Source organism: Xiphias gladius, chromosome 14, assembly GCF_016859285.1.
Source record: "Xiphias gladius isolate SHS-SW01 ecotype Sanya breed wild chromosome 14, ASM1685928v1, whole genome shotgun sequence".
In the NCBI taxonomy this organism is placed as follows: domain Eukaryota; kingdom Metazoa; phylum Chordata; class Actinopteri; order Istiophoriformes; family Xiphiidae; genus Xiphias; species Xiphias gladius.
Window position 1 is genome coordinate 25,928,327 of NC_053413.1, and position 22,627 is coordinate 25,950,953.

The 22,627-nt window shown below is 46.5% G+C and overlaps 1 protein-coding gene across 7 annotated transcripts in view; it reads right to left on the bottom strand.

The window, feature by feature from the left end:
• LOC120799323 (disco-interacting protein 2 homolog C) overlaps positions 1-22,627 on the bottom strand; it is a 221,060-nt gene that overhangs the window by 23,242 nt on the left and 175,191 nt on the right. For 5 of the 7 annotated variants that reach the window (XM_040144416.1, XM_040144417.1, XM_040144414.1 and 2 more), the window contains exons 12-23: positions 20,701-20,810; positions 19,176-19,278; positions 18,909-18,973; positions 18,601-18,694; positions 18,330-18,449; positions 17,495-17,609; positions 15,835-15,974; positions 14,805-14,941; positions 14,486-14,694; positions 13,695-13,809; positions 11,654-11,855; positions 10,168-10,277 (exon numbers count right to left, since the gene is read on the bottom strand). In XM_040144416.1, coding sequence (XP_040000350.1) covers positions 10,168-10,277; positions 11,654-11,855; positions 13,695-13,809; positions 14,486-14,694; positions 14,805-14,941; positions 15,835-15,974; positions 17,495-17,609; positions 18,330-18,449; positions 18,601-18,694; positions 18,909-18,973; positions 19,176-19,278; positions 20,701-20,810 — 1,520 coding nt within the window. The remainder of the gene's footprint in view (positions 1-10,167; positions 10,278-11,653; positions 11,856-13,694; positions 13,810-14,485; positions 14,695-14,804; positions 14,942-15,834; positions 15,975-17,494; positions 17,610-18,329; positions 18,450-18,600; positions 18,695-18,908; positions 18,974-19,175; positions 19,279-20,700; positions 20,811-22,627) is intronic. The other 2 variants (XM_040144418.1, XM_040144415.1) reach the window with 1 other exon arrangement.

A 22,627-nucleotide genomic window follows, 5' to 3' on the forward strand; every position in this document is an offset into this window, starting at 1 on the left:
GCTAGAGATTCCTAAACTCGTTTTTAGTACGCATTGTCATTAGTTACCGCTTTAAACGGTGGCACCTTATGCAGCTGACTTGCAATTTTGAAACACAACCACAGCTTATCACAAACAACAATTGCATGCTAGCACGATTTCCTGGAAACGTGACCGTGGAGTCCCCCATTCACACCGGTGGCACGGCTCTAGCGATGGCAGTGCCTGCCTGTCGGTTGGTCGGTCTGTCGGTCCGCCTCTCTGATCCAGACTGAAATACCTCAACAACTTCTGGCCCGGGGCTAAAAGTCTGTACAGGCCTTCATGGTTTCCGATGAATCTGTCCTAATGACTTCGGTGATCTCCTGACTTTTCCTCTAGCGCCACCACAGGGTTGACATTTGTGGTTTCCAGCGAAATGTCTCAACGGCTGTTAGATGGATCGCCATGAAATTTGGAAGATCCATTCATGCCCCCCTCACAGATTGGACTGTGATGACTTCGGTGATCCTCTGATTTTTCATCTAGCGCCATCATATGGTCTACATGTCAATCTAATCACATTCCCTTTCGGCCTGGGCGTGGCAGCGCTGTCACTGTGACAGTGTTAGCATGCTAACATTAGCACGCCGGTAGAATGAAATATTGGTAGCTCGGTGTCTCGCTGTGTGTTGGAGTGTTAAGGGACGCACGTCCTTGGGGAAGAGAGAAGGAAAATAGTCAATATGAATGGAAGTAGGAGAGTGAGGGACGGTAACAAGGCCTCATGCTTTACAACGGCGGAGACGAGAGGAGGGGAAACAGAAATTAGGCACCGGAGGGAAGAACAAATCGAGAAAGAGAGAGTTTGTTCCTGGCCTCATGAATTTTTCAAGATTTGCCGCAGAGAGGTCAGTTGCATGGAACATAAGTCGCGCCTGTTAGGTTTTGTCCTGCCGGGGCAAGTCAGTTTTTATTCGTGTGTGTGTGTGCGTATGCGTTCATGCTGCCAGCTGCCTCACCCACAGGGTAACCCACCAACCACGGGGCAAGCGGACCTCCGCTCAGGGCCGTCAGGTTTGGGAGGTCTCCGTGCGCCTGATTTGTACTGCCATGAGATGGGGGTAGGACTTCAGCGACCATCTGGGCTTGTGCGAGTTGGAATAAAATTGGAGCATTACTGTTCAGTTGTAAGCGTCGCTGTTACACCTAATGTTGCTCTGTTTTGTGGCTAGTCTGTTCATTGGTATTTATTTCTATACCAAAAGACTTCCCGTGTCTTTCTGCTTCCAAGTCGGAACATATCGGAACTGGCAGAATTACGGCGCAACATTTAACGAAAGGTTAAACAAAGTGATATACATCAGTGAAAAATGATAAAAATCTCAGTCAATGCCAGAGGTTCTTCCCTTGTAGCGAACCTCAGTAGAAAAAAGACTGATAATAATGCGTGTAGAACTGTATTCATGAACGCAAAGAGCACAACAGAACGTGTGGCTAGTTGTTGCCACCTACACTTCAGGGGGTAATTCAAAGTTAACATAAGTTCATTACTTTTCTCATGTGAGTAAAAGGTAAAGTTATTCAATTTATTTAACAAAACTGGAGCCGATCAACTGATCGATCAGTCGATCGCCAGAGAATTAATGGATCAATGAATCGTTTCCATAATTTTTCAAGTAAAAATGCCCAATACTTGCTGGTTCCAGTTTCTCAAACGTGTGGATTTAACGTTTTTCTTTGCTGTATATCTTTGTAAACCGAATAACTTTTGGTTTTGAACAAGTCATTTGAAGACGTCACCTTGGGCTCTGGTAAACTGAGACTGGCCTTTTTCATTATTTGTGGACAGAAGATAATGAGCATCTTAATCAATAATGAAAATAATCATCAGTTGCAGTCCTAAACTAATGGAATGATGCCATGTCCGTTATTTCCTTTTTTCTTTATCATGACCCCAAAACTCCTAATGTTTTTTAAGGCTGCATTTCTTTTTTTCTTTTTTTTTTGATTACTTCTGAGAACGACTAAATCACATTTTTAAAGTATCATCACAATTGTTGGTTCTCACATGTTAGCAAACAGTTTCCTATTGAGACATCCAGCAGCCACAGTGCAATATCATCATTTATTTGGAGACATCTCTGTGTCTTATTTCCAATATTCACTTTCTTTCAGCTCTGGTTTGGTCTCCCTCAACTCCTGATGGAAACGTCCGGCTCGTTAGATACTTAATGTTTCCCTTTCTTCACCAGCTGGTTGCTAATTTAATAATCCTGCCGTCTGGTGCTGGGTGGGTTCTGTGCAGCGGGGGGGGGGGGTGTTTTTTTTTTTTTTTTTAAGCTCGTGTGCTGAAAACAGCTGCCTGCTGCTGGGAACAAGGTCAAAACAAAAATCAATAAAAGAATAAAAAACTTTCATGGTGCCGACGATAACTGCAAATGATGCAGTCATTTGATCAATCGTTATTAATTCAATCACGATTAATTAAGTGCAGCTTTAATTGGTGGTGCAATATCTCACATTGGTGCCTTCCACATACAGAGTGGACTCTAAAGAATATAACTGTCCATACTATGCCTCCGACTGACTGTGTTTTACATGGGCTGTCACAAAGACAAATGTTTCTGTTATGATTGTTAATTTAAGGGATTCTTCTGCACAGGAACTCTTTAAGTGGTGCATATGACCCACAGTGTTCTGCTGAAAACATCACTCAGCTCCTCGCCATCCAAAGTTTCCTGTTTCACCGCCTGAACCCGAAGCACTCAGACTTGGCTGACTCACGCCTCACCTCTCACCCACCGACACCACATGTCACAGATCACTCATCACAAAAAAAAAAAAAGAGAGAGAGAGACTCCTCGATGAAAAAACATCTCTCAGCTTTCACGGTAGCGACCCTGAGCTTTGGTAAAACTTTCATTACAGCAAATGAAAGTCTGCTCCCCTCCCAGCTCCCCCAGTTCCCTGCCTCATACATTAACACCGCTGCCCAGCTAGTGTCTGGTGAAAGCTGTTATCCGAGCGCCTCGCAGCTCCACGACTGCACACGTACGAGCCGGCAATGTCAGCGCTTCCTCGATGCACTTCCTCAATGTACTGAGGAGAGCACGTGACACACGCTCTTCATTCAAGTACACAGGGATTCTGGTAAGAATGAAGCTTAAAATATACTGAAAAAACTTGAAGGGAGATAAATCTAATTCAACACGTTCACAAAACAAAGATTTTGCTCTTCAACGTCACAAGCGGTAAATCTGGCGGATATTTGGCATTTAGCTCACCTCGACCAACCAGAGTCACCATCTTTCATCAATAACGTCCTCGGTCATCTCTTACTTTGACCCAAATATTTCAGTCATCACTGACAGGTCTGTTTCAAAGTTTTGAAGCCACCTGACACTGGGACTTTGCCGTGATTCTCTATCATCCTCTATTATCTTGAAAATTGAGACGCAAATGGTTTCAAATTCAGACCAAAATGCATCACGGGGAGACGGAAACATAGCAGGGTATTCCTCCACGTAGCCAACAGGCGACATTCACCGTACGTAAACTTCACATCTACTCACTTTACACAAAAACTCCTCAGATTCTAGCAGAATTTCTGAAATGCATGAAAACTAAAATGCCAACGTTTCCAATAGGGAATAAAAACTACTGCCCTGAAACATCAACTACGTTGAAGAAGAGGAAGATATTTGTCTTATAGAGGATCAGTGGTGCAAAGTAACTAAGTACATTTACTCAAGCACTGCATTTAAGTACAATTTTGAGGTATTTGTACTTTGAGTATTTCACTTTATTCTTCTTTTCAGTCCACAACTTAGAACAGCGGCGCCGCTACATTTATTTGACAACTAGAGTTACAAGTTACTTTTCAGGTTTTGATTTTTAAAATAAAACATCAGGTGTTTTTACCTCTCAAACTACCCCAACTGCTGAACTGTATACGGCCGTTAAAATGAGTTCCACCTTGACCAGCTGAAAATGCCACTAAAGATCCCGTTATATCACAACATAACGCCGACAGGGCCATTTGGCCTGAGGAGAGCTTTTACTTGTGATGCTTTGATGACATTTCGGTGCCGAAATTTGTTCTTTTGCATTGAGTAAATGATCTGGATAGTTTGTCACCGCTGTATGGGATGTTCTTGCCAACGTCGGCCATACCTCCTGCATTCATCCAAGGGAAAAAAAAAACCCCCACTAAACAACAAATTTTGAGAGCGCAGACACTGACGTGCAGATTCGACACCTTCAGAACCTCCAGCGACAACCGGAGAATAGTTGTTGTTGATAAAACTGAACCACTAGTGATCGTTTGTCGCCAACACGTGTACAAATGTTCCGCAACCAAAGTACGTCTTCACAAAGGGCCAGTGTAGCGCGGCGTTTCAGGCTTAATCCGGAGACTTCAGCCATCAAAAATAATCACATCCCAGTTGGTAAAAATGGCATCGTGTCTCATGTGAGAGACGCTGTGACCCTCAGTTAAACCTCCAGAGCCTGACTGAAGCCCGAGATAAACTGGAACCTGCCTCTAGATAAAACCCACGTTATCTCTGCGAGAGAGGCCTGGCATGCTAAACACCAACACAAAGAGCCTCTGTTTGCAGTTAGTGTCTGTGTCTGTGTGTGTGTGTGTGTGTGTGTGTTCTTGTTGAATTCCAGGCTGTAGATAGAAATCTGGTCTCATAAAGTAGAATTTTATCAGTTTATGAGTGTTGGTGTTGAATTCTCATGCTAATACTCTGAAGTCTGCAGCTGAGCTGTATTGGTTTTCGTTATCAGACCCGATGATCATTTCGACGAAGCCCTTAAGCTCAAAAAAAAAAAAAAAGAAAGAAAGAAAGAAAAAGTGGATCTTTTTTGGGAAGTTTGACATTTCCAGAGCAGCAATCGAGTTTTCCGAGCGTGAAAGCTGGAAGCAGACAGAGCGGTGACACTTTGGTGGATGTTGTGTTTGCAGCTAAAGTTCGGGAAGTTGAGCGGAGATGATCTATTGTCATTGAAATGAAGTTTGTCCTGACGCCTGCCTCAGGTAGCAAAACAACATTTGCTCACCAGGTAACATTTATAGCATTAATTACCAGTATATAGACACTTAATAAATTGTTAATAGCAGACTAAAGTTACTAGTTCTTTATTAATGCACCTGTCACCCAGAAGTCTAAGTTGCTGTATGAACGACTGACAATACAGTAAAAGACAGTTGCAATAATATAACACACGTCTTCATGGTTAGAACTGTTGACAAATACCGTACATTAATAAACACTTCACATGTCCTCATATCTGCTAACATCTACATGAGGAACCGCGCTGTGTTCTGTTCTGGATCTGTGTGTGTGTGTGTGTGTGTGTGTGTGTGTGTGTGTGTGTGTGTGTGTGTGTGTGTGTGTGAGAGAATGCGGGTTTGAAACTGGTCCGTCTGCCTCTTCTACAGTTGATTTAATTGAAGCTGAACACTGGTGGAGACCTCGCTCTTTCACCGGGGAGGAAAAACAAACTGTGATTCTGAATTAATCTGTGATTAGTAATTAGTAATTTTATAGTTTAACCTCGTTAAATGTAACATACCATGTTGTGATGCCTTTTTTTAAATAAATAAAAAGTAGTAATATGTAGTAAGTTTAGTTCCAACTGTAGCAGGTTGTCGCTTTAATTTCTCATTAACTAACCAACAAAACTCCCGACTGCAGAGGCTGATCTGGTCCGAGCGCCAGTGTTTAACAGTGTAAATGTGTAACAGTGTCAAGTCGATCTTCTCTGGATGAAAATCCGAGGAGGAATCTGAGACGACGTTCAAAGTAAATCACATTTCACTCACACACACACACACACACACACACACACAGAACATTTCCAATAAACAAAGCAACAATTGCAAAAGCAACAGTCTGAAGAGCGAGAGGAGCTCATTCACACAGAGGGCTTGGTTTTCGGGGGGGGGGGGGGCGGACGTGGAGGGAGAAGGTGGGGGTCCCTCAGAGATGAGGAGGTAGGCGACCAAGTGACGGATGAGTGAACAGATGATGTGTTGGAGGAATGAGCCGGTGGATGTTGCTGATGATCAGAAGCAGCGGCAGGAGCCAAAAGGAGTCGGTACGAGTAGTAGTAGTGAGAGGAAGCATAAAATCCTAGCTTCTGTCCTTCCGCTAAACCTGGTTAACGTTCAGCAGACGTGGAAGGAGGCACAGATTCACCAGCTGCCAGCTCCAGCTCTTTCCTACCAAATCCCCACATCGCACATTTAGCTTGGAGCAAAGCTTACGCTTCCGACAAAACAAGACCTCGCCCGCCAGAGAGGTTAAAGTCACAACCATTCCACAAGCGCAAACTCATTTTGCAGGAAAACTGACCCTCTGCGACATCTGCTGAGAAAAGTCGCCAAAGTCTATTGAACCTTTGCGTCAACGAGGAAGCGCAAACACGTCGCTCTGCACGAATGAGGCAGCCCCCAGTCTGAGCTGCTCACCCCGATGCGATCGTCCTGTTTGGACGGGTAATCATGGCGTCGGGCCTCGGGACTATTGGTTTTGAATTCTGGAAATGGCAGAGCAGGGATTTGTCAAAATTTGATCCATGACTCGTTGCCCCGGTCCGGGGCCACTGAGGACCTCCCCGAGAACAGTCCTCAGGTTCCTACTTCAGCCAAACAACTGCGTCGCTGTAGGCTTCAGATGCGACAGGCCGCCAGGACCGTAGCTACCAATGAGAACTCTACGCTCCTGCTCTCTGCTCCTTTTAGCGCACTGCCTAAACTTCCTAGAGGGGAGTCGGGGGGGGGGCGTGTTGTCAGTGCGGCTGCTGCGGCAGAGGTTGGTGGGTGTCATTATTGGGGGCTTGTCTCATCCCAGCAGAGTCTACAGAGCGTGTGCAGCTTCTGGCTGCCTGGCGCTGTACCTGATGACATGTTCAGCAGGAGAGAGAGCAGAGGAAAGTCCGTCCTGTCGGTAACACGCACATACACACACACACACACACACACACACACACACACACACACACACACACACACAGAACATTGCCAATAAACAAAGCAACAATTGCAAAAGCAACAGTCTGAAGAGCGAGAGGAGCTCATTCACACAGAGGGCTTGGTTTTCGGGGGGGGGGGGCGGACGTGGAGGGAGGAGGTGGGGGTCCCTCAGAGATGAGGAGGTAGGCGACCAAGTGACGGATGAGTGAACAGATGATGTGTTGGAGGAATGAGCCGGTGGATGTTGCTGATGATCAGAAGCAGCGGCAGGAGCCAAAAGGAGTCGGTACGAGTAGTAGTAGTGAGAGGAAGCATAAAATCCTAGCTTCTGTCCTTCCGCTAAACCTGGTTAACGTTCAGCAGACGTGGAAGGAGGCACAGATTCACCAGCTGCCAGCTCCAGCTCTTTCCTACCAAATCCCCACATCGCACATTTAGCTTGGAGCAAAGCTTACGCTTCTGACAAAACAAGACCTCGCCCGCCAGAGAGGTTAAAGTCACAACCATTCCACAAGCGCAAACTCATTTTGCAGGAAAACTGACCCTCTGCGACATCCGCTGAGAAAAGTCGCCAAAGTCTATTGAACCTTTGCGTCAACGAGGAAGCGCAAACACGTCGCTCTGCACAAATGAGGCAGCCCCCAGTCTGAGCTGCTCACCCCGATGCGATCGTCCTGTTTGGACGGGTAATCATGGCGTCGGGCCTCGGGACTATTGGTTTTGAATTCTGGAAATGGCAGAGCAGGGATTTGTCAAAATTTGATCCCGGCTACGTTGCCCCCGGTCCGGGGCCACTGACGACCTCCCCGAGAACAGTCCTCAGGTTCCTACTTCAGCCAAACAACTGCGTCGCTGTAGGCTTCAGATGCGACAGGCCGCCAGGACCGTAGCTACCAATGAGAACTCTACGCTCCTGCTCTCTGCTCCTTTTAGTGCACTGCCTAAACTTCCTAGAGGGGAGTCGGGGGGGTGGGGGTGTTGTCAGTGCGGCTGCTGCGGCAGAGGTTGGTGGGTGTCATTATTGGGGGCTTGTCTCATCCCAGCAGAGTCTACAGAGCGTGTGCAGCTTCTGGCTGCCTGGCGCTGTACCTGATGACATGTTCAGCAGGAGAGAGAGCAGAGGAAAGTCCGTCCTGTCGGTAACACGCACATACACACACACACACACACACACACACACACACACACACACACACACACACACAGAACATTGCCAATAAACAAAGCAACAATTGCAAAAGCAACAGTCTGAAGAGCGAGAGGAGCTCATTCACACAGAGGGCTTGGTTTTCGGGGCGGACGTGGAGGGAGGAGGTGGGGGTCCCTCAGAGATGAGGAGGTAGGCGAGCAAGTGACGGATGAGTGAACAGATGACGTGTTGGAGGAATGAGCCGGTGGATGTTGCTGATGATCAGAAGCAGCGGCAGGAGCCAAAAGGAGTCGGTACGAGTAGTAGTAGTGAGAGGAAGCATAAAATCCTAGCTTCTGTCCTTCCGCTAAACCTGGTTAACGTTCAGCAGACGTGGAAGGAGGCACAGATTCACCAGCTGCCAGCTCCAGCCCTTTCCTACCAAATCCCCACATCGCACATTTAGCTTGGAGCAAAGCTTACGCTTCCGACAAAACAAGACCTCGCCCGCCAGAGAGGTTAAAGTCACAACCATTCCACAAGCGCAAACTCATTTTGCAGGAAAACTGACCCTCTGCGACATCTGCTGAGAAAAGTCGCCAAAGTCTATTGAACCTTTGCGTCAACGAGGAAGCGCAAACACGTCGCTCTGCACGAATGAGGCAGCCCCCAGTCTGAGCTGCTCACCCCGATGCGATCGTCCTGTTTGGGCCGGGTAATCATGGCGTCGGGCCTCGGGACTATTGGTTTTGAATTCTGGAAATGGCAGAGCAGGGATTTGTCAAAATTTGATCCCGGCTACGTTGCCCCCGGTCCGGGGCCACTGACGACCTCCCTGAGAACAGTCCTCAGGTTCCTACTTCAGCCAAACAACTGCGTCGCTGTAGGCTTCAGATGCGACAGGCCGCCAGGACCGTAGCTACCAATGAGAACTCTACGCTCCTGCTCTCTGCTCCTTTTAGTGCACTGCCTAAATTTCCTAGAGGGGAGTCGGGGGGGGGGCGTGTTGTCAGTGCGGCTGCTGCGGCAGAGGTTGGTGGGTGTCATTATTGGGGGCTTGTCTCATCCCAGCAGAGTCTACAGAGCGTGTGCAGCTTCTGGCTGCCTGGCGCTGTACCTGATGACGTTCAGCAGGAGAGAGAGCAGAGGAAAGTCCGTCCTGTCGGTAACACACGCACACACACACACACGCACGCACGCACGCACGCACGCACACACACACACACACACACACACACACACGCACGCACGCACACACACACACACACACACTGACTTTCTTTTTTTAGTATTTTTTCTTCTTTTTTTTCACCCTTCACTTTTCTTCCCGTCTCATTTTTGCTCTTTTGAATTTCTAAATTTCTATCCTGCCTCTGGTTTGTTCTTTGAGCCCTTTATTCATAACATAGTCATTTGTTGCTTTGTTTGTGGGGTTTTTTTTTTTGGGGGGGGGGCTAAAGCACTTTGTGTTACATTGTGCTATATAAATAAAGTCTTAGTCGATTGATTGATTGATTTCTCTTTCCCGTCTTATTCACTGTTATTGGCACAAATATGACGTGAACAGTGAAGCCAAAGCATCTGAACACCCTCCACTCTCTCTCTTAACCTTCATTGCCATCACTTCGAGGCGTCACACCTTCTTTTTCGCCTCATTCACATGCTTTTCCACGTCGAGTCGTAGTGGGGGAAAAAGCAAACTGTGCATCTTGAACATAAAAAAATGTTGGGGAGTTGTTTGGTTTTTGTTTTTTTTTTTACTCCGACCTTTAACTACAGATTCAGCTTGATCTTGCAGGAAAAGGGTGATGAATCAAAGCAACACACACAACTGCCAAATGACGACACTGGGATATGACGAATGCTGTAATTAACAAATGTGTGAAATGTCAACTGCAGCGTCAACTGATGGATAAGAAATCACCCAGATGAATAAAAAGATAAATGAACGAGTGTGACAACGGCAGAGTGACACATGAAGAGATGGAGCCACATGCCTCATTGTGTGTGTGTGTGTGTGTGTGTGTGTGTGTTGAAGATGGTGATGGTGATGGTGATGGTGAAAACCAGCAGGCCCCCCTCTCACACACACCTTCCTTGCCTGGTCATTGTCTTCGATCTGACCCAGATCCCTGCCGCTGGCCTGAGCGATCCTCTTCCCCGACACCAGATTCCCAACCATCACGGACGCGGGACCGATCTCTGAGGAAGACGAGGAGGAAGATGAGGACAGGTAAGACAGGGGGAGAACCGAGCGACGTGAGAGCGGACAGTGTCTTTTCTTCGGGCACAGATTAGAGAGAGAGAAGCGCAGCCCCGCCGAGTTTTCAGTGCAGTCAGACGTGTCTGTGCGTTACTGATAATAACCCCTGAGAAGGAAGCAGAGGGATGAGTGAAATACGTAAGCGACAATACGATCAAATAATAGAAACCACATGGTGGCGAGAACGTTTCCTTCGTTAAGTCCATTGTTTTCTGTATCTGAGCGTATTACTGCGCCTGTAACGTGGACTCTCTCCAGGTGAGGAGGACAAGATCAGGTTCCAACGGTCAGTTGTCTGTTTGTACTCAGGTCGAGCCGCACGTGAGCCAGCCGCACTGCGGTGATAGTTACCAGCAGCCGAACGCTCCCTCACACCCTGACCGAGAGGGGCGGTCGAACTGAAGGCGAGGCCTCGCTTCCCCCGAGGCATCGTAAACGCCCGTCCTACCGGCCTCTAACGCGCGCCGCCCGCTACCGCCGCGTTGGGGGGATGAGAAGCTCCAGGAGGAGCCTGCAGGAGGAACCAGGACCTACACTTTCATCGAACTGTTCATCGCGATGCTCTGTGTTAGGAGGCGTTTTATGTAAAAGGAGTTTAAATTAGAAAATAAGAGAATTAAAGTGAGATTTAGTCTGGTTTGGTGGTAAGAGACTGAAGCAGAGTTCAGAAATGATATTAAACAAGAACAGAATGAGACCTGGTTAAAGAAAACACTGAACCCATCCTGTACTGAGTGCATTTGGAGCGAAAGGGGTATTTGGAATCGAGGCCATCTGCATCCAGACGGCGCCGAGACCTTCCTCTGTAATCCAACAAACGGCTTTAAACTTCTCCATGGGAGACTTAAATCTTCGGCGTGGGGGAGAAAAAAGAGGAGCAGCTTTATTTTAAGTGTTACAGAAGTCAGAAAAACATCAGTATGCATCGTGTGAGATGTGCAGCAACAAATCACACCACAGTTCCTCATATTGCTGAGTGTTGAAACAGCGTGAAGATTACACCTGAATTTATAAATTACTGCACGTTTACGTTGCAGGTTTCAATTTGTCCCCGACTTATTTTTTTCAGGGTGTCGGTGGAAACCAGTGGTAAATACTTTGTCTCATCCTGTTTGTTTATTGTGTTGAAGAAAGATTTATTGTGCCATTAAAACCGTAGCCTTAGCTTTTTTCCCATCTGACATCCATCTTTCTTTTTTAACTCGTCTCCAGCCAAATGTCACCCAACCAGAAAAACAGCGGCCCTTTGGCGCCGGCGACTGACCCGTGAACGCCACCCACGCAGCGCCGGGGCCCTCGCATATTCATACGCTACCTGGTTGCTTCTGCCGAGGCTTGGGCAGGTTGGTGACGCAGGTATGCGGGCACATGAGCACGTTGCAGGGGTGCAGCGCCCCCTCCAGGAAGAGCTGCTTGGTCTCCGACAGGTGGATGCCCCCCAGGGGGGTCTTGGGCAGGGTGTTGGAGGGCACCAGAGCCAGGCAGTACACCCCCACCTGGTGGATACCGTCTATCGCCTGGAAAGTGGAAAACAAAACACTTTTTCAGACACAGTTAAGTTTCATCTTTACTTCCCTCGGGATGTAATGATGTGAGAGATCACACCACATGCGAACCAAGACGACATCAGCTAAGTTGATTTGAGACGACGGACAAAAAATCTGATGTGGCCTGATTTTTCGGATAATTCACCGTTTTCCAGAAGTGACAGTTGTTTTCCCAGGAGGTTAAAAAGTTAATTTCATGGTATATTTAAAGACTAAAGAGACTCTGCACAAATGATACACGGGGACAAATGACACAAAGAAACACAACGAGAACTTGGAACAAGTTAGAAAAATGAAAAGTCCTGTGAAAATAAAGAAAAAATCCCTATTTGAAAGAATCACATTTACTGATATAATGAACCCAACAAATGTGTTCCAGCTAAAACAGTGACACGATTCATGAATGTATTTATCCCTAGAGACAGCGTGTGATTGCAGTATTTTAAATATTTCACACTGAGTGACTTTCCGTAAGAAACTCGAGGAAACTTCCCCCTAAAACAACTGATGGATGCTATTGTGCATGAAAGCACTTTTTAAAATCAGACAGCTGCAGTTCATCGTATTATCAGAATTATTACTATATTAACATCTCACATCTGATGTAACATGTCGTAGCTTAAACAAAGCGGAAAATCTCTTTACGTGCATTTATTTTTCTGTATTTCCAAACTATACATTTTCCATCAGCTGCAGTATTTTTGTAGTTTTTTGACATCTTATGAATGATTAACCGCGCTCCCGCGGGCCCGTCGCGCACATCTTTCCCCAGCGCCGTCACTTAACGTTAACCTCACATCCCATCATCTCAGCTTCTAGCGAAAAAACAAAACAAAACAGCAGCCGGGCGGCATCCGTGACGGTGAAGGAACACACACAGACTTGGTTAGACGGCTGTTACGGTGGCAGCACAGCCTCCACGCCGGCTTAGAGAGATCCGGAGCTTTGGACTGAGATCGTACCTGCACAGCATGAACGTACAGCACAGTGGCATACGTCTCCTTGGCTGTACGGAGCCAAGGAGACGGAAATGTCGGTGTGAAAGAATGTGTGCGAGCTGTTTCGCCTCTTTATGAAGCGGCCCGTTAAAATGTGTCTGTCTGGTGTGTGTCCCGGGTTTTCCCGAGCTGGTTTGTGCTAAGGGGACACGTCTGGTGTTGTTGGAGAGTTTTCCTGCTGCCAACAGATCTCTCCCCCGTCTCTCCCCTCTCGCCCCCCGGCGGGCGAGGCAGACAGACGGCCCACCCTGGGCCCGGTTCCGTCGGAGGTTCCCCCCCGTTCCTCTCCACTGTCGCCAGGTTCTTGCTCACGGTGGGAACTGTTGGGGTTTCTCTCTCTAAGACCTTAAGGTCTTCACCTTACTCCGTGCAGTGCCTTGAGAGCTGCCATCTAAAGAAAATTGAGTTGAAAAGACCAAAACCACCAATGTCTCAGTCCGTCTCTCAATACTTTCTGACTTCTCCTGTTTCCTGTTTCAGTCCCGAGCTCATTGGTTCCCACTGAAGGTTTAAATCTTAAAAAAACATGAAGTTGGATTTTTTTTAAAAGGCTCAGTAACTTCATAAAACAACTGCTCACTGTGGTTTTTGACCAAACAAACGGGAGGACATAGTGCGTTTGTTGGGGACTATTTTCAGCGGCGGGTTCATCCACGTTTAGTGCTCCAGTGTGTGTGTGTGTGGGGCAGCAGGCGTGTGTGGGACTGGGTTCAAAGTAAACTACAGTGTGTGTGTTCGAAGGAGCATGTCACCCAGTGCAACAGTGTAGCTACACCGGTGTGTTTTTAAAAGCTTTTCCTCAACAGTTTACCTGCAGAACTCGGCTCATCCACTGGAAGCTGTCCTCCTCGGTGGAGTCTGGCCGCTGCTCAGCTACGACCACGATCCTCTCATCGTGAAGCACCGTGATGGAGAACACTGCTATCCTGCAAAACACACACACACACACACGCAGTGTCAGCATGCCTCGTGGATAGACTGAATGGTGAACTGGGAGAACTTCACCCACATTACAGATCAACCGCAGCCTCCAAAATGACCGTGAAGTTGAGTCAACGCGTCTCTAAACAGTTTCAACAGAAGGTGAACATGAACCTTCATGGAGGGAGGGTTTTCGTAGCAGGGCTGTTGCGTTAGACTGTGTCGGTTTCAGCTTGGTGTTCCTAACAAACTGGCGACTGAGTCTATTTCACAGCTGAAGTTACTTCGCAGATCAATATTTTAGAAGCTATGATGTATCGTTATGTAAACTACCCAACAGTGTAAAAAGCGGTTAAACAGAAGCTCCAGCTGAAACATGTAAATGCTGCTTACCCATAAACTCAACACTAATAACAATGAATTCATATAATTTAATGTAATGATGTAAAACTCTAAGAAAAAAGAAAGGCTATTCTGTAACATGAATGGTTTTCTTTTAATACTTTACGTACGTTTTGCAAGTAATACCCTGCAGATTACTTATTGCCATTGAGTACTTTTACACTGTGGTTTGAATTTCGGTCTGAATATTTCTTCGACTACTTTAAACTCAAACTGGATCAACGGAAAAGCCCCTCGCTGTGACGCATCTCAAGGACCGATGCCGCGGCCGACACCCACCTGCCCCTGTAGACAAACTTCATGGGCTCCACAGCGAGCGCCGTGGCGACGATGTCGTCGGCGTTGTGCCGACGGCCCCCGACCACCATCAGCCCGTCCATCTTCCCCGCCACAAAGATCAGACCCGCAGGTCCGATGAAACCCAGCAGGCCGGTCCTGGTGAAGGGAAACTCACTGACGGGAGCCCCGCTGTTGGACATGGGGAAGACCTGGGGGGAGGCGCGGTCCACTTTCAGTAAGAGTTTGGTTTTTTAGCATTTAAACAACGACGGGGAAAGAATATAAAACGCATCAAGTGTGCCAGCGTTCACACACTCACCTCGAAGGTGTTCTTGGTCATGCCGGCCAGGCCATAGTAGGAGGTTCCCGTGGCGACAGTACAAACACACAGCTCTCCGATCTCATCGGTTTTACAGAGCTGAGGAAAACCCTCCGGCTTCACCACGCACATCATCGCTACAGACGGGGAGAGACAGACAGACGGATGACAAGGACGATGATACTCCCTGAACCCTTACCGGTCGCAATTCCCCTCACTGCCGTAGACGCGGTAAAATCAGACAGACAGTGACAGAGGTGCCGAAAATCCTTTGACATCTCGCTTAATGTGCCTCTTCGCTTTTCTTGCAGGAGTCAGGTGAGAAGATCTCACAGACTCAATCTTCTCAACCGACTCCTCTTAAAAAGCCAATTTCCCAAAATATCCAAGTATCCCTTTAAAGTTCAAAGGTCAATAACACAAAGAAAAACGGCCCCGCATTCACGTCATCAACGACACCAGGGAAAAGCGCTCGAGTATCCACTGTCAGATGAAAACCCCGTATCTCCAGTTTAGGGGGGATTCTCAGATTTTCCAGACCAGTTGAAAAAGAAAAGAGAGAGAGGACAAAAAGAGAGAAACAAAGAACAGGGAGAATGAAAGAAAAAGGGAGGGAGGGAAGGAGTGACAACGAGGGAAGAGGGAAGTTAAGACAGAAAGGAGAGAAGAAGGCTGATAAAAAGAGAGAATGAAAGAAAAGACAGCAAAGTCTGGAAGAGGTTGAGTAAATTCTTTCATTTCTTTAGATAATGGTTTAAAGTCATTGTGGCATGACGCTGAGGCAAAGCTGTTTTCTAACCCATCACTCAACAGTTTGGGGATTTTCTTTGAGGATTTCTACCTGACAGCGGTTCCATTTATCGTACGTTAGATATAAAGTAATCATCTGCAAGGGAACGAATAACTGCAGCCGTCAGATACATAGTGAAAATACGCTATGTCCCTGCAAATCTTAAAAACGTCTCCCGAGAGACCGGAAAACTCAAAACCAAGCACCAGAGCCGTCAGACTGTACTCAGGCCTGTCCCACCTCCGGGCATGACGGAGCCGACATCCTGCAGCGTGAGGACCGACAGCTTCTCCTCCGAGTCGACCCGGATCACGCCATGACTCAGACCCTGCATGGACAACACGCCGCGACCAGGGGGGGTGCTGCCCTCCTCCACCGGCCTGCGGGGGAGGGGACGAGACAGCCCGTCAGATGACATGGAGGGTAATGGGGCGCCCATTGAGGACAAGTTGGCGCTTTAGACCAACAGAACTAGGACACTCCTTGTGAAGTGACGATATTTTTGGAAAGTGAGGACATATTTTTTTTGTTTTTTGGACAGGAGGGACATCTTTCGAAAGACAGCAGTTTGAGAAAGTCACAATACTCCTGGAACGTGAGGAGAACACTGGGAAGTGTGGACGTTTTTGAGGAAGTGAGAACAATTTTGGAAAGAGAGAACATTTCTGTTAAATGAGGACATGTTTTAAAATACGTAATATGAGAATATTTTTCCAAAGCAAAGACAATTTTGGGAGAGTAAGGACATCAAGGAGGGGCCGACTTAAAAACAGCCAGTATTTTTGTAAAGTGAGGACCATTTGGGAAAGTGAAGAGAAACTGTGGATGTTTTTGAAAAGGAAGAACATTTTTAGGAAGTTGGGGCAGTTCGGGAAAAGGGAACATTTCTGTTAAGCAAGGACATTTTTTTTTTTACACTGGGGACATTATTGGAAAACAAGGACAAATTGGAAAGTTAGGACATTTTTTTTTTAAAGGGACGGGATGTTTTCGGAGAGTTTTTGGCCACTCATCACCAGGCTGTTTGAGGGTGAAGACTTTTCAGGGACATGGTGGTTTGGGTTGCAATTACATTTAGGCTGAAGTTAGGATTAAACCGCTGCATGCCATTTATTAGCCTGTGTGTGGCACACACACACACACACACACACACACACACACACACACACACACACACACACACACACACACACACACACACACACACACACACAGGGCTTTTACAGAAGATCACAAAGCAAAAATTACAGCCAGCATGTGAATGACAGCTGCCCTGGTTTGACTGTAATGTGGAGTTTACATGTCGAACTACAGTGTAGATGGAGAAAGGGGATTAAAGGTTGTAAGTTAAGGGTTTCAAAAGCCGCAGACCTGTGAAGTCGGGACTTTAAATGAGTTCAAATGAGACCGGGATGTAGGGGAAGGAAGGTTGCTGAGGAACTAAATCAGTGCAGGGTAAAATCACAGTATCACAGTGTTTGATAGAGGACGAGGCCATGAAATAAGGGATTTTATGACAGTGTTTTTGATACATAATGTGTTTCCTGTAAAATTTGAGGGTGTGACTCTTAACGATGACGACAATCTGATTATATTTAAAAAAAACAAGTACAGGCATTAACCTTCTGAATATTCTGACACTTAGCAGACAAACAGATAAGTTGGGACTTTTCTTTCTATATGTTGCTGAGGACGTCTCTCTTTTCCCAATTAAAGTCAGTTTTGTCTTCATATGTCTGAAATTACTGTGGGACGAACTGATTCCGTTTGCGCGTCTGGTGATGTTCAACACATGTGGACACACGACTAAAAAGACCCACATGTTCTTAGAAAAAAACAAATAAAAAAGACACACACACGTGGAAAAATCTGCCCCTGGCATGTGTGTGAGTGAGCGTACCTCCTTATAGCTACGGTGAGAGCCTCCGGGGAGCTGGCGCAGGGACAGATGACCTCCGGCCTCAAACCTTTAGTCTGGAAGACGTTGAGGAAGGCGTCGCAGGATGAAATCGACCCTGGGAGAGAGAGAAACGGTGAAGACCTCGGTGCCCAGTTCAGCAAATGGCAAACTGGTAGCAGCCTACTACAGCTAATGTTGTTGTTTTAATTTTAAGGGAGTAGTTTCCACTGGGGATCCCTTCTCTAAATCCTACAGTCTTTTTCCCATTTTTACAGGTTCAGGTTGGTTTCCTCACTAACGTCTCCCTAAACATTGTCCTCTGACTGCCCCGCCGCCAGGATCCAGATGAGACAAGAGAGGAGTTGATGAAAATGTTGCTATGCTCGTTTAGGTCGCCTCATTTATTGAAATAAGCTTCACAAACAGTAAAGAAAGGCTACTGGAGTTTTCCCCCCCCTGGGTTTTGCCTCTCAGGCTGTCCAGGCAACGACACTGTGGGTTTAAGATAGGTTAGAGCGTTAACAGTAAAGCTCTGTCTGGTATTTGTAGTTCTGTTGTTAGACCTTCTGTTGTTATATGATGAAAAGCACATTATCCATTTTCAATCATAATGACACGTGTTATTTGCTGGAATCTAAAAATGCAACATTATATAAACAGCACAAAACAACCCCCCCACCAAAAAAAAAAAAAAAAAAAAAAAAAGAAAAGAAAAACTTTGGTGTGGGTGTTCATGGTTCCCAGAGGATGCACCCTCCGGTTTTCAATGACGTCCCGAGCTTTACTGTAGCGCCACCCGCGGTGCCGACGACGCTTTCAGGGTGCGCGTACTTACAGGGATTTGAACCGTCAGCCACCACCAGCATGCGCAGGGAGCTCAGGTTGATGTCCCGCTGGTCCCGGTGGGCCACCAGAGCCCAGTGCATGTCCCGCGACTTCACACACGCCACTTTGGCTACACACACACACACACAAAAACAAAAAACACAACAGACAGTATTTACACACATTAAGTTGCTGTAAATCACAAAATCTGTGCTGCTGCTGGAAGAGCTCCGTGTATTTCAGGGGTCTTTTTAGTGAGTAGCGTCGGGTGGTCATATTACCTTTGTACTGGCAGACTTTTTGGATCCAGGACAGAGGGTTGACCTTCATGAGGGCGTAGGGAATACTGATGACATGCATCATATTCATCACACTCTGACAGAGAGAGAAAGACGGGGAGAGAGGGGTGTTTCAAGAGAACTTGGTTTTGTAAAGGTTAAAAAAAATGGAACACGTGTAACTTATTTAGAAGAAAAAATGATTCTCTTCGTGGTGTTAAAAGAAAAATCATGTCAAAACAGTCTGTTTTCTATTCATCGTCTGAAATGATGAAGCAGGGCTGATGGGATTAAGGCGGGCTTTTCCTTACGGTCAGGACGGCGTGCCACAGGCCCACATCCTTCTTGAAGTCTAATACATTCACTATGGTCTCAGCTGGGGGACAAGAGAGAGACACGGACATTAACGCCACATGCGGTGAGAGACGACACGTAGTTCTCTATACACCTCCACGCTTGAATTGTCTCAGCGGTGGTATGAGCAGTGCTCGACACTCTTGACAGCCATCTCAGGTGAGAGACACTTCAAACTGAGTACGACGTGTGTGTGTGTGTGTGTGTAGGTAGGTGTGTGTTACCTTCTGTGTATGAGCAGGACTGTGTGAGGGCCTGGGAGTGTGTGAGCATGGCTATCCTCATCACCGTCACACCGAGGACGCTGCCGTCCTTACAGGTCTTATACTGGACGGACAGAGACAGAGACAGAGTGAGGTGCTGTTTTCTTTGTGCCTAATGCTCTTAGTTTAAATGTTGTCAATTTGAACTGTGTTTCGTTGTGCTGTCTTAAATTCCACCGTTAACAACAGAACGTCCCCTCAAAGCTGTCGTGCATCTGCAGGGTTGTTCGGCCCTCGCGTGGCATACGGCGCAAGCACTCGCAAGTTTCCTTCACCACTTGACCTTTTACGAAGCCATTAGCAACAGTCCGCTTACACGTGTAGACGTCCGAGGCTGCCTTACGCAGGGTGTGTGCTGAAGGGAGCGTCCAAAACGTCCAAAACGTCCAAAACGTCTATGTTTGTCAGTGGACAGCTGCTAATAGTTTAGTAAAAAAACAAAAATGTCTGCAAAAAAAAATTCCCCCCTGCAGTACATGTGAATCCAGCGATCTTTATTTCTCCTGGCTGCTAGATCCACAAAGAGCTTCGGGAGAAGTAATACGACGGCAGCCAGCCTGTTGCCCCCCGACTCCCTTTGCGACTGCCTACTTACGTTTCTCAGTGTAGGTTATAAATCAATACAGGTGGTATCAGAGTCAAAACACTGCACAGTATGTGACAGCGCATCTTAGCTGTCGGTCACCCGTGCGACTGTAACGTGAACCGTCACCTTGAGTCACGGTGATAACAAATATTCATATATTTCGAGGCCTGAATGAGCTTTAGAAATATTGACTGATGGATTTAAGGTCCCCAAAACCAACATGATGTCTGAGTGCTGTGGAGGCGACGGTAATCGATGACATTCTTCCCAAAATAAGATCTCGTCTGTCTGAAAAAGCCTGGCACCTTTCCTGACAAAGCAAAGGCTGGCATGAAAATGAAGCACATTACGAGCTGGTATTAAAGTCATGAATCACGCCGAGGCATTATCTTTCAAAAAAATAACGCGAGTCCTGCAGAAAAAATAAAAAAAAAGACAAATGTCTTTGAGCCACAGAGGAAAAAAAAGCGCCACAGTAATTTCATCTGTCTCGACCGTCTGGGACGCGGCTTCTGTTAAAAACAAAAGGTCGATCGTTTTTCAATCATCCCTCCTCCTTTCATCATTTTTCCTCTCGGCCCTTTTTCAGTCCGCGGTGCAATCAAGGAGACATTTCACCTTGCCGCCGGTGCAATTACTGCCCGGCTGCTTAAAGGGACGTTAGGTAAATTCGAATCAATCAGACGGGAGGATGGCGTTCACCGGCATCCGGCGGAGAAACGGTGAAAGATCAGCTCAGCTGTGGTGCGATTCTGATCCAAAAGACACGTAGCACCATTGATTTCCATTCGCGAGACAGTTGTGACCGAAACGACGAGTGGAAATGTCTCGGTGCCCCTGAGTAGACATGCTTCGGTGTTTCTATCAGTGTGTGTGTGTGTGTGTGTGCGTGTGTGTTACCTCGATGTAGGCAGTGTCTTGGTTGGCGTCCTTGATATGTGGGAACCAGTCTCGGGGCGGTTTGGAGAGGTGTTTGGACTCGGCGACGAACCACAGCACCTTGGGCCAGCCTGGACACACAAGGACACAGAAACATTTACGGTCCGATCTCTCTAAGTCCTTCATGATAAACCTGTTAAAACCTCATTTAGACTGGACCGGGACTGGAACCAGATTTCTGATTAGTACTAAGACCAGATATGGATGTAGGATTAGGTGTGCGAGCATACTTACAGTTTGCTCTCTTTGGTCATTACCGAGTTAGAAAGTTGGCCAAGACCTCGCGAGCCATTTTTTTAATTCTTCCCATATCGCAGCCGATCCAGCTGCGGATTTCTCAGGAAGGAAGTGAATGTTAAATAAATTCAGGGTGTTTTTTTTTCCTTCATGCTTTACAGTAAGAAGATCAGAATGACGACTCAAAATCCAGCCAGCTCCAGCGTGACGAACGTTCTCTCAAAGATGGACTTTCACCACTTTGAAAACTTGAATACACTGCTCCTGCAGCTATTTAACAAGGGGCTTCTGGCCACCTTTGGCACCTGCCATGGCTCAGTTTCTCCAGGAAACTAGTGAACGTCACTTTACCAAAGATGGTTCTCCCGGGAAAGAGGCACTACTCCGATCAATAGCACTTCTACAAGAGACAAAATAATTGGAGGTGAAAGGTGGCATCGTATTTATTGTGCGCTAGTCTTTTAGCTCGGCCACACTGCACATATCGTTTGAGCATTTTTTTTTTAGTTTTCTGGATAAAATCTTTGACTATAGTCAAGTGTCATGCGCAGAAAAAGCGGAAGTTTTGACAAAAGAAACTAAAAAAAAATGAAGGCTTGCGTGAAAAAATGTTCACGTTTAGAACAAATTATCCTCCCTCTCAGTTTACTCTAGTAAATGTGTTTAGGTGCAGCCTCTTTATTCTGATTGGATTATTCTGCTGATAACTAGGGAATAGAGAGTTGTAAATGCGGCCTCTCTTTTTTTGTGTTTTTCTTTGCGATAATTTAGGTCCACGTTGCCAAGTTTTAAATTGCATTACTTTCAGACACTGGTCAAAGCATCTTATATTTGGGGGCCACCTGAGCAACAGAAACCAAAGTCACATGTTCAGATGTCTTTTCTCCAAGTACGTTGTTAACATGAAAACCAAAAGTAAGATTATAGTCAAAGGTGACGCCTATTTTCTTGCCACAATGGAAGGTGCCATCGATATGTGATGAATTAACAAACTCAAACAAGATTTTGATTTGAGGATGTTATTGGACACCGACCATTTACTCTCAGCCACTCAGCTTTTTAAGGGGCTCAGATTGGTGGGGAGTGGTCCGGGATTTCACAGGCGCATTAGGTCGTCATCAGCATATCAGTGAAAAAAAAAAAAAATCATATTCACATATTAGTGTACCATTTGGTTACCAGGGCGTGTTGCTCAGTGCTGAGTGTTTACTTGGCAGCGCATGAGTCAATGTAAATTCCTGAGCACGTGAGGGCTGTTAATGTCTGAATTAATGCTGCAGTTCCTTCCCGGGCAGCGAGACAGAAGAGACAATCAGCCATGTGAATGAGATGAGTTTAAAGCCTGCTGATCAATAAGAGGAGCACTCCACCTTAATGAGCCACACACACACACACACACACACAAACACACACACACACGCACTCCTAAAGCCACGCTGAGTGAAGTGCAGTAAATCCCGCAGCATCATGTTGCTATTTATACATCCATTACTGAAAAGCAAACAGTCCTTATTAATCTCTCTCTCTCTCTCTATTCAGTGCTAATGTCTCTCCTTTCTCAATCTATCATGTGTTTCCTTCCATCTGTTCTCATTCTCTTCTCCATCTTGTCAGTTGTTTTTCCTATCGATTTGCATTACCGCTTCACTGG